This window comes from Suncus etruscus, chromosome Y (genome assembly GCF_024139225.1).
Source record: "Suncus etruscus isolate mSunEtr1 chromosome Y, mSunEtr1.pri.cur, whole genome shotgun sequence".
Lineage (NCBI taxonomy): Eukaryota > Metazoa > Chordata > Mammalia > Eulipotyphla > Soricidae > Suncus > Suncus etruscus.
In genome coordinates, this window is record NC_064869.1 from 1230298 (window position 1) to 1243131 (window position 12834).

General features: G+C 35.4%; 1 protein-coding gene across 1 annotated transcript in view; it reads left to right on the top strand.

Moving 5' to 3' along the window:
• Positions 1-12834, top strand: part of LOC126000414 (lysine-specific demethylase 6A-like) — a 199751-nt gene that overhangs the window by 59325 nt on the left and 127592 nt on the right. Inside the window, 3 exon segments of the mRNA XM_049767715.1 lie at positions 581-701; positions 5173-5227; positions 7792-7826. Coding sequence (XP_049623672.1) covers positions 581-701; positions 5173-5227; positions 7792-7826 — 211 coding nt within the window.

Here is a 12834-nt window from a genome sequence, read left to right on the forward strand (position 1 = left end):
TTGCAGGAGTGGGCAACCTTGTCTTGTGCTTGCTCCTAGAGGAAGGCTTTTAGTTTTACCCCACAGGGCTTCAGGTAAATGGCTTTGAGGATTTCATAAGATAAAATGTCGTACCAGTGTTAGCTTCCCTTTTTCATGTCTCAGTTAAACCCTCTGCCCCCTTTCCCATTATACCATACTATCTCTGCATCTTTAATTGTAATTTGCAGTTTCTGTTTCTCAGTTGTTGTATTTTAGGTCCATAACTGAAATTATTGCCATGGAGTTTTCTGCTATCTTAATTTAGTTAGGTGTGTTTGTGAAGTTTGTTTGGTTTTACTGAAGTATTGAAGAAGTACTGTTCAGTATTTTCTGCAAGTCACTTTCTTTGAGGTGAAATTCCTTGAGCTATTATTTACTAAGATCTTTATCAGTGCCTTCTAATTTGAATGATTAGTTTGATTGGTAGAATATTCTTGGTGAGTTGTTTATTTCATTGTATTTTAAAGCATATTTTGATTTATGTCAAAAGTCATGAATATAGTGTTTCTTGTTTCTACATGTCAAGTCTTAACAATTTTGTATATTGAAATTTTTTTAGGGCAACTAAAGCATTTCAAGAAGTACTATATATTGATCCCAGCTTTTGTCGAGCCAAGGAAATTCATTTGCGACTTGGGCTTATATTTAAAGTGAACACAGATTATGAATCTAGTTTAAAGGTAGGTGGTTGCAGTTTTTGCCAATAGACTAATTTTGTACACTTATTCATGTGCATGTATTTGTGTGTTAAAAAACAAGAGTTTATAGAAGATGTTCATTTTGTTTAAACATTTATAAAAAAGGTTAGGGAGCCAGGTTGATTGTTCAAGATACTGGAACATATTCTTTGCATGTGAGAGCCCTATTTTGAATTCTCACTGGGTTGTAGCCTATAAAGAAAATATAATTTTAGGATGCAAAGTAGATGTGATAGAAAATTTGCAACATTTTAAATAGTATTTTACATTTATTTTGTCTATAGAACTTTATAAAAAATAAGTATGGAATTAAAAAGATTTTACAGGATGCAAAGAAATAGTACACAGTGTGTGGACTCATGTTTGCATGTGGACAATTCATGTTTGATTCTGGAATCACATTCTATCCCTTTAGCATACTAGGAGTGATCCCTAAGTGTAGAGGCAGGGGTGAATACTGACTAAAGCCTAATGTTGTCAACTGTGTCCCCCTAAATAGAAAACTTTAGAAACTGTGCATTAGTTTAAATTAGGGCATATTCCTAACATGTTCCCAAGCTGGCTTTATCTCTCAACACTGCATACGTCCCAGAACATCACCAGAGTTAATGCCATCCTGATGTCCTGAACACCCACTGTTGTCACTTAAATCCTTTGTGCCATAGGATTTGAGCTATGTTACATATTTGGGCCCTTTCTTGATTTATTCAGCACACTTGGCCAAGAATTTTTGCTAATGATCCTGGGTTTTCTGAACCTGCTTGAGACCAAAAGAAAAATAAAGTACTTTATTAGAGCACTTATCTTGTAAATGACTGTTTTAGATAAGATGGATGGGTTCATTAGTGAAGGAATATCTGCAACCTAATAATAGACTATGTTTTTATTAGAAATATATAAAATTCTAATAGTGTTGTTAATCAGAAATCTTTTTTGGGGGGTAGATGGGGTTGGGCCACAGTGGTGGCCTGGTGTCACTCAGAGGTTACTCTGGCAGTGATTTCTGGCAGAAATCACTACTGGCAGGCTCAGGGGACTATCTGGGATACCAGCGATCAAGCCTAGGTTGGTCCCAGTTGGTTGCATGCAAGGCAAAAGCCTTAAAGCTGTGCTATTGCTAAACTATACTAATTGGCAGGTAAAAAGTATTGCATATAAATGAGGATTTTTTGTTGTTGTTGTTGTTGTTCAGATGGCAATGTTTATGGGATACTCCTGTCTGCAGCCAGGAATCATTCCTGGTTTGATTGGAAGATCAACTGGGAACTGCTGGTTAAGCACCCTATCCACTTTACTACCTATACATCCCTAATAACATATTATTATTAATGACTGAAGGTGTATTAGAAATTGCATCTGTTGGCAATTTTTTGGCAATCTTTTTGTTTTTCAGAGATTTTAATAGGGAGAGATTTTATTTTTGATTTGGTTTTTAGATCATATGTGGCAATGATCAAGGATTACTACTTCTGGCTACTCTCAGGACTTTAACTCCTCGCATAATCCATGGGGATTACATGATGATGGGAAGCAAATATGGGCCAATTGAATGTGCAAGGGAAAAATGCAATACCTACTGTACTGGTCATGCAGGCCTGGGGATGAGATTTCTGTACTTTTTAAAACATTTTAACTTTTATTGTTTTTGTTTTGGACCACTTCCCTACAATGCTCTGCACTGAGAGATCACTACTTAAGGTGCAAGGGGACATATGTGGTGCTACATGTGCATTTATAAAATTACACATTGCATATTACTGTTACTTTGTAGTAAAAATAACTGGTTATTTATAAAATATACATTTATATAGGATAATAGCATAGCTGTTATATTATAAACATTAGGAATTATACACACTTATATACCATGTAGACAGTAGGTTTTAGGATTTGCTATAGAATAATGTTAAGTATTTCATGAATGTGTGTGTGCATCTGTATCTTATATTTTGCTTGCTTTTGTGCTCAGGAATCAGAAATCAAATTGGGACAACTATCTGCAAGGCAATCTCTCTACCCTCTGTCCTGTCTCTGTGGCCCTAAACTACATTTCACATAGTTTTTTTTTTCTCCCTTCACTTTGTATGTTTGCACACGCACACGTGTGTGCATGCGTGCGTGTGTGTGTGTGTGTGCACGTGTGCAAACGCGTGTATGCACTTTTTGGCTGTTTTCATTGGTGCTTCAGACCTAATCCTGACTGTTCAGGAATCACTACTGGCATACTTTGGGTTTGTGCTATGGCACACACTCTGTCTCATCTCATTCGCAATTTTTATCTCTTAGTGAATTATATTTTATAGTTGGGTTAGGTTGCTGGATATGGATCCTGGATTCTGGGGACCATATATGGTGTCTGTAATTGAACCTGGGCCAGCTGCATGCAAAGCAAGGTCTCTCCCTGCTGTACTGTTTCTCTGGCTCTTTTACTTGTTTTTTGTTTTTGGACCACACTCAGTGACACTGTGGAGTTACTACTGGCTATGCGCTCAGAAATTGCTCCTAGTTTGGGGGCCATTGTGGACACTGAGTATCTGCTGCGGACTGTTTTATCCTGATGAGATAAAAAGTTCCTAAGCAAAACCTTAGTGAGTTCATTTTCCCACTGGAAGTCAAGCAGAAGCACAAAGAGGCGAATATGAAATATGAATTATGAAATATGGAATGAATGAGACCACACAGAATGCATGGGGACTTGCATCTAGAAAGACGAAGACAAATTTATTTTTTGAGCTGGGTAGCTTTTAAGGTTGAGGTTTGGAATGCAGGGTGTAATTTTTGACATCAAAGAGAGTGGGAGATAGTTAGGGAAACAGAATGATAGAGGTGGCTAAAAATTTGCACATTAAAGAACCTATACTGAAGGTGAAAAGAAGTTTTGTTTTGGGTTAGCTTTGTTTTGGGTAAGCAGGGGAAACCAGGTAATTTTCAGGGAAGTGGGAAGAGAGAGAAATGTTTTAGAGTTTTTGGGGAAAACTGAAAATTGGTTTACTATGAGCTAAGTTTTGGGAAAAAACATGATCTTGGCACCAAAGTAGCAAAGATCACAAGAGCTGGTTAGTGGGAGACTTTTGGTGGGATTTGTACTGTCCTCCTTTGTTAGAAAGAATTACTAAGGCCTGATTTTTAATAATGGTTAAAAATAAAGAGAGAGATAGTTACAGCCACATATTAGAATTATGGCCGAACAATCCACGCAAAGGGTCAACTGATTTTGACTGCTCTAAACGGGCCTTTTTGGCAAATAATTCTCTTTCAGGAGTGCAACACTTTTTTGATGTGTGCCCTTCCTGAGTGGGGTGTAACAAGTATCGAACAGAGGTCTGCCCTTGGCAGCCTCATGCAAAAGACAAATACCCTACAGCTGAGCTAGCTCTGGCCCCTGTCTCATCTATTTTATTTTGAGAAGGATTAGTTTGGGATCAGGCATATTCTATGCAAGTTTAATCCCTCTCAACTGTTGCATTGAGAGCTAAACACCACCAAGATTGATCTCTAAACAGCTAAATGCTAGAAATAACCCTCAATACTACTAGAAGGAAAGAAATAAAATAAAATAAAATAGATGAAGTCAGATAAACAGTACAGCAGGGAGAGCCCAGACATTATTATAAGGTAAAGTGATGCACAACACAATTGATGGTGTCAGAGAAAAGTATAGTGGGTAGGGCATTTGCCTTGCATCTGCACTCAGATGATCTCCTCTGAGCACCACCAGGAATAATTCTTGATTGCAGGGCCAGAAATAATCCCTGATTGCCAGGTATGGCCCAGTGAACCAAAACAAAACAAAAAGCACAAATCGACTTCTCAGATTTGTATTTGATACAAATCTGTATTGATAAACTAAAACATCTTATTTAAGGTCTTAATACTTTAAAATACATATTTATATGAATACTGTATTATTCAAATTATTTTTTCAGCTGGTAAAAATAGGTAAGTAGATATGTTTATTTTTCCTTCTATAGTCTCTTTTTTTTTATTTTTGGCTTTTGGGTCACACCCGGCAGGCTCAGGGGACCATATGGGATGCTGGGATTCGAACCAGTGACCTTCTGCATGAAAGGCAAACAAATGCCTTACCTCCATGCTATCTCTCCAGCCCCTATAATCTTTTTATATTATTATTGAAATAATTTGAAAACACTAAATTCGCAGAAGATTTTATAGAATAGCAAACAGGTTTTTCTTAGTGTGCTGTTTTATTTGCTTCGCAAGTATGCTCCAGATTTCTTTTATAATAGTCCATAAAATTCAAAGCATGGTACTGTACTTAATAAAATTTTTCTGTAAAGGAAGATAGTGCAGCAGATAGGGTACTTGCATTGCATGCAGAACCATATATGGACTTCTGAGCATCTCTAGTAATAACTCCTGAATATCCTCGGATGTGGCCCCAAAACAAATCTTGTACAAATTGTACATTAATATTTTTAATTTTCTCTTACAGCATTTTCAGTTAGCTTTGATTGATTGTAATCCCTGTACTTTATCCAGAGTGGAAAGTAAGTATGACGTATGACCTAGCAGTTAGGTTTAGAACATCTGTAACCTTCTTCAAATATAATCAGGAAATTCTTTTAAAAGTGTATCTTGCCTCTTCATTTTTGTTGTTACTGCGAAGAAGAGTAAAGGATGAGCCACATTTCAGGGAATTAAGTTAATTGATGAAGTTTTCTTTTAAATATACTCAACTTGAATAGATACTATTGATATTTATGTCTTGTAGATTGCAAAAGTAAAATTTATTTCTGTCGTGAATTTTTTAAATTAGTATTCACTGGCCATGAGTAATCTATAAAATGTACAATTGTGCTGATTTGTCTGCTTTGAGGATGTTTGTAAATATATTTTTAAAATGTTATGAAATTTAATTGTGATTGTTTGAATAATGTTTCTTCTGATATGCCTAAAATCTTATTAGTAAAACAAAATTAAAATAGAAAATTAACCTTTGATAGTAGTAAAGTAAATTTTACTCTTGAACAGCAGGAATAATGAATTCTGATAATTGACAGACATCCAGAACATTTGATTCCTTTAAGATTGATCTGAAATTTCATTTAAAAAGAACTAATTAACACATTTTGTAGAATACTCATATATGTGTTTTGTATTCTTCTTTGTTTGCTTTTTGGGCCCTACTGGCAGTGCTCCTGTTTTATTACCAGCAGGGTTACAGGGACTTAAATGGGTATTGGGGATAGAATCTTTAGTCTCAGTATATAAATATTCTTACTAAGGTAAGCTGCAGAAGAGACTTCTGAGAAAATACTAGGAAGGAAAAAAAAATTATAGTAAATATATATAAGTAGATCTTGATAGATAAAGAAGAAATGTGTTTAAGAGTAAACTGTACATTTAATGTGAAAAACTGAAATATGTTATAAAGTATATTTCTATATACTCAAGTATAAGCCGAGTTTATTTGGCACAAAATTTTTGCCGCAAAGTCTGAACTCAGCTTATACTCGAGTCATACAGGTATTTGATTATGTGAGCTTGCACCGAATACAGTGCATGTAGTCTCTAGTCTTCTGCTGTCTGTTGAAGGGGGCAGTACTTCAGCTCAGTCCACAAGTCATGTCTGAGCTGAAGAGGTAGGTGGCTGAACTGAACAGTATGCCACAGAACTATTTAACCCACAATATTCTGCTTTTTGTATGAGACCGACAGCAGTGATGATATCTACGAACTCAGTGATGATAATAATTGTCGATGTTGATACCCTCACATCAGATACAGCTGAAACTATTTGGACATGCAGATGATGATGATGAGAAATCCAGTTTTGAAGGATTTTAACCTTTGTGATTTAGCTTGATTACCTTGCTAAACTACGATTTTCTGCACTTTAAAGTTTTAAAGTTATTGGTTGTTAGTTTACCGTTTTTCTCTAGCAATATATATTGAAAATTATTTAACCTTCTGATTCCTCAATTATTGTAATTGTTTTGGGTGTATATTTTTATTTTTGAAATTTACCAGTAGGTGCTGCATTTTCCACTCTATTTTCCAGCCTATACTTGAGTCACTAATTTTTCCCCGGTTTTGGCTTTTGGCTTTTGAGCTATACCCGCTGATGCTCAGGGGTTCACCTGGCTCTGTGCTCAGAAATTGCTCCTGGCTTGGGGGACCAATGAGACTCCGGGGGATTGAACCGAGGGTCCAGGTCCATTCTAGGCTAGTGTGGGCAAGGCAGACGTCTTATAGCTTGTGCCACCATTCTGGGCCCAAGTTTTTAGGGTGAAATTAGTGGGGGTGGCCGGTTTATACTCTGCTTGGCTTATACTCTAGTATATAAAGTAATAGCTTGAGTGTTAATTTAATGGCTAGATCTCTTTTCTTATATGTGGCTTGAAGTTTGATCCTAAATAGCACACCTGGTATTTTGAGCCTGTCAGGAATGATCTTTTAGTTCAGGGTCAGGAATAAATCTTGAGAACCATTGGATGTGGCCCAATTCTACCAACCCCCCCCCCAAAATGTATTTTACCTAAAATGACAACCCATATAATAAAGACATAGGACCTGAGACAAAATCTGGCAAAAACTCAAAATGAATTAGCTTGTAGTATTTTTATTGGGTTGGTCTGAATAGGTAGAAATAGATAGCATAGCATTTATTTTTATTTCTATAATTTGCTTTCCTCGCTGAAAAACTGGACTTAAGTATAGTAAGAGAACTATTTCTGAATATGCAATATGCAGGATTAAAGTCTCAGTTTACAGGGCCAAAGAGATAGCATGAAGGTAGGACGTTTGCCTTGCATGCGGTGGTTGGAGTCCCGGCATCCCATATGGTCCACTGAGCCTGCCAGGAGTGATTTCTGAGTGTAGAGCCAGAAGTAACCCCTGAGCGATGCTGGGTGTGACCCAAAAACAAAAAAAGAATTCTCAGTTTACAAAAATAGTAAACTTTTATGTAAGGTACCTGTACATTTTTGTTACTATTGGCTTGATTTTGTATCTTTGTTTCTTAGCATTTGCTTGTTTTATATTTAACCTTGTCTCTACTTATATTACCTTAACTTTATTGTAATTTATCATTTTCTATAATTCTTTGTAGTTGAATTTCATATTGCTCATCTGTATGACACTCAGGTAAGTAAATTTATTATTTGAGATGCATTAATTTTGGATTTTTTTGAAAGTGATAAATTTATCCAAATGAAGATAAGAAATAATTTTTGAGGAGGATGGGATTTTGGTTGTGAGACCACACCTGGCATTGCACTCAGGTTTCTTTCCTTTCATGACTTATATGTGGTGCCAGGAATCAAATATAGATCAGATCTGTACAAGGCAAGTGCCTTATTTTCTACACTATTTCTCTGACTCAGTAAGTGAAGAAATTTTACATTTATTTATAGCATGTGTTTCTTAGAAACACCTCTTGTTTACTATAATGCAGTAGATTTCCAAAATACTTGTTTCCTTATATAATACTAGGAATCATTTTAATGAGCGTGTATATCTTTATTAATATAATAACTAAATTGTTAATCACTTACATGATTAACCAAAATACATTATCACAAATATATTTGCATAATAAAGTAAAATTTTATTGTGTATTTAATTCATTAGAAATTCCTTAAATACCTATGAAATCTAATTGAATTTTTGAAAAGGAAGGAAAGGAAAGTCTAGTTTGATGTTGAACATGAGGACTGTTCTGAGGTATTATTACTATTTTTATGAATATTACAACTATTACTAGTACTGTCATTTATTGCAGCTTTTGAATGTTCTAAGAATGGAATGAGGGGCTCTTATAACTTGTATGTATAGTGATTTTTGTTAGTGTACTTGTGGGCCAAACCTTTTATTTTTTTCTGTACCATAACTGTCTTAAATTACCTTATTTATGAAATACTTTTTAGTCAAATATAAGTAGGTCTCTACCAGCTTCTTTTTATTTTTATTACTTCTTTTATTCTGAATTTATCTTTATCCTGAGTGTTCAGGTGTTTTTCCTTTAGGCTGCAGATGAGTTTTCTTTCTTGGTCTATCAGCTTCTCTGTGCCATGATGAGAGATTAATGATACTTAGGGTGGTTGCTGTTTTTGCAGGAATCTTTTTCTTTTATAGGCGATCTTCCAGTAATCCTTAGCAGGTTCATTTAGTTGTTGCAAATGCTGCCAGTTGGTGTTTGAAAAGGTTCTTAACCCTTCTTTTGAAAAGGTTCTTAACCCTTCTTCAAGTTTACATGATAGCTTTGCTGGGTAATGTACTCTAAGCTAAAACTCAATGTTTTAATGTATCATTTTATTCTTTTCTGACTTGTAAGATAGCATATGAAATCTATTGAAATTCTTAGGTTATTTCCACGCACCTATTTTTTTTTTCTGGTTTTTGGGCTACACTCAATGACACTCAGGTGTTAGTCCTGGCTATGTCTTGGAAATCACCCCTGGATTGGGAGAATATATGGGACACCGGGGTGGGTTGGGGTGGGGTGGGGGAAGAGGGTGATCAAACCGTGGTCCTTCCTAGGTGAGCTGTTTGCAAGGCATATGCCCTCCAGCCCCATGTTTCACTTTATTGTTAGAAGTTTTTCCTCTTGTTTTTCTTTATCTTGATTTTACCATAGTGATTACAATTGGTCTTGTTATTTATTTGAGTTTATTTTGTGTAGTACTTATTGGACCTCTTGAATCTGGAAAGAAATATCTTTCCAAATATCAGCAAAGTTCTTATGATTACTTCTTCTGCAAGCCATTCTTATCCTTTATCACCATATCTGATTGAAAATTATTCAATGATTATTATTATTCTGTCACAATTCTTTCTCTTATATTTATTTTTCTTCTCTTTTTATATTCTACTTTATAGTCATCTTTTGTTATTTTATTATTGATGATGCTTTATATTTTGTTCAATATTATTGAGACTGTCCTCATTGAGTTCTTTGGTTTTGACTTTTAATTCCTTGAGTTTTATTTGTATGGATTTCTTAATACTCTGGATCAGTTCCTCTTTCCCTTGGCTTAATTGTTCTAATTTTTTTTTTTTTTTTTGGTTTTTGGGCCACACCCGGTAACGCTCAGGGGTTACTCCTGGCTATGCGCTCAGAAGTTGCTCCTGGCTTGGGGGGCCATATGGGACACCGGGGGATCGAACCATGGTCCGTCCAAGGCTAGCGCAGGCAAGGCAGGCACCTTACCTTTAGCGCCACCGCCCAGCCCTAATTGTTCTAATTGTTGTAGTATTTAAGATAGGCTACAATAGCATTGTAATGTAGTATAATATGAGTTTTTATATTTATATTTCTATTAAAATTCATATTAATTTTAAGAGGCCAAAACTGTAGAAATGTTGTCGTTAGCATTTTGATAATATTGTTAACTTTGTAAATGCTTAATAGTGTTAAGATAACTAAATTTAAATAACATTATGGAATTGAATGGGGTCTTAAAATCTAAATATAAAGATGTTCAACATGTCTTTACTAAATATAAAAAAGGATGACTAGGTCCTGTCAGATGGAAGTAATTCTATGCAATTTGTTTTTTAATAGGGAAAAATAAAAGAAATAAAAGTTTTAATTATTTGTACAAAGTGCAGACCTTTTAAAATTGGAGTAATGTGGGCCCGGAGATATAACACAGATCCAGGACCAAAAGTGGTTGGTTCAAATCCCGGTGTCCCATATGGTCCCCCATGCCTGCCAGGAGCTATTTTTTTTTGGGGGGGGTCACACCCAGCGGTGCTCAGGGGTTACTCCTGGTTGTCTGCTCAGAAATAGCTCCTGGCAGGCACGGGGGACCATATGGGACACCGGTATTCGAACCAACCACGTTTGGTCCTGGATCGGCTGCTTGCAAGGCAAATGCTGCTGTGCTATCATCTCTCCGGGCCCGCCAGGAGCTATTTCTGAGCAGACAGCCAGGAGTAACCCCTGAGCACCACCAGGTGTGGCCCAAAAAAAATTGGAGTAATATTAGTCATATTTAATATCTCTAAGGTTTTTATAACTTAAGTTATACTGTAGTGGTTGGATGGTTACAATACTACCTCTCATTTGCTGACATTGCATCTTGTAAAGCCTAAGTAACTTGGTAATTAAAATTTAAAATGTTCTCTGGCCAGAGAGATAGCACAGCGGTGTTTGCCTTGCAAGCAGCCGATCCAGGACCAAAGGTGGTTGGTTCGAATCCCTGTGTCCTATATGGTCCCCATGCCTGCCAGGAGCTATTTCTGAGCAGACAGCCAGGAGTAACCCCTGAGCACTGCCAAAAACCAAAAAAAAAAAAAAAAAAGTTTTTTAAATGTTCTGAATACTGTCATAAATTTGGCATTTTAAGGTAGATTTGTAGTAAACTCATTTGGACCTATGATTAGTTATAAAGCAGTAAGAGGTTGTAAAAAAATTTAAAAAAAAAACCCTGTAAAATGTTATGTCTGAAATGGTTAAAGAAAAATAACCATTTTGAATAATGTTCTAAGTTATTCAGAAAAGTAAAGTAATTAAAATTGAGTGGAAAAATCTGATTTTAAGAACTGTAACTCCTCTAGATTGCAAATGTAAAGGTATTTTAAAGAAAATTTATGTTTTGTACTGGTTTAAAATTTTTGATAATCTGGTATATGAGAATTTTAAAATAGAATACTTATGAACACAATAGAAAATCAGTCTCAATAAAAAATCATGGCTTTTAAATTTTTCTTAATGTTTTAATTTAAAGTCTTATCAAATATTTATGTAGAAGAATATGTGGTTATGCAAGAAAATAAAATGGATTTAATCCTGGGGAAAGAGAATTTCTGGGGAAAAAGTAGGCATTTGGTTGCAAATAGAACTGAAGGAAATTTGTAAAGTGAATTTGAATAATGTAAAGGTAAAAGTATGGACTAAGAAAGGAAAGGTTAAAAGGAAAGAGGAATAAAGAAGGTGCAAGCAGAAAGTTTGAGGATGTGTAAAAGGTACTGATTAGGTGTGCTAAGAAAAAACTGTCAGATTAAGTTGGATTATTAAGTTATTATTATTAAAATGCCTGTAACTCAAAAATTAGCCAATGTTTTGTGTAGAAGTTTAAATGTTTTAAACTATGTTATAGTGTTCATATTGATGGGGTGGGAGATTAGTCCCCCTCTCTCTAACAGCGTCTTGAGCATTTCAAGGAGATACAGAGCCATGCAAATTTGTAAAAATGATTTATTACTGATGCCCAATTGGCATCATGGCCAGTGCTCAGGGATGAACCTTAGAGCAAAGACCCCGAAACACAATTCATACAAGCTTTTATACAGAAAAGGTACAGCGTCACTATTTCTTATTTTACAGCTCTTATCTTTATCTTAGAAAAACATTTTAACTCAGGCATCCTAACTCAGTTAGGAGAACATTTATCACAACAAAGAAACAACCACAAAAGTTAACCATGGGTCATAAAACCTAAGGGAGGTGGTTACATCCTTTATTATGCAGGGTAAACATTATATCTAGGGCTGCATTCCTACCCTAAAGGATGGGGGGATGGCTAGCTTACCAAAAGAAAAATAGACCCTGAGTGAATTGGGTTTATATGGCCCTCCCTTGGGTGGGGGGCAGGACTTTATCTTTCTCTCTTTGTGCTGACCAGTGGTGGTTTTGATATTCAAAACGAGAACTTTTAAGACCAGGAGGTAGGGGGTACCTTCTCTGCTGGAGATCTCTCATCTTTTGTTGTCACTGGCTTATGACTCTGGCTTATAACAGCCAGAGCCAGAGTCACTGAGAGTTTATGAAGGATTTTAAGGCTAAGTTGCATTCAACAGGGGAAACTCTTAAACTTTTTCTCTTCAATATGTTATTGGGTAAAGATGGAATAATAATGAGATAATATGAACACCTAAAAATTATATAAAGGTTTTAAAAGAAATAATAAGAATTTAAGAAAAACCATTAAAGTTCAGTTTAAAGATTTTTTTAATTGGTGATTGATTAGAAATATTTAAAGTCTGAAATCTGTCAAAATTAGTGGGCTTCTTCTTGGTATACAAAAATAATTTCTGATTAAATTATGGGTATAATAAACTGTATATAAGTAGTATAATTTATGTAATATAAAGTGCTGGTATCCAGTATGTCTTCTGTCTATAAACCTATAAACTGAGACCAGGAAAA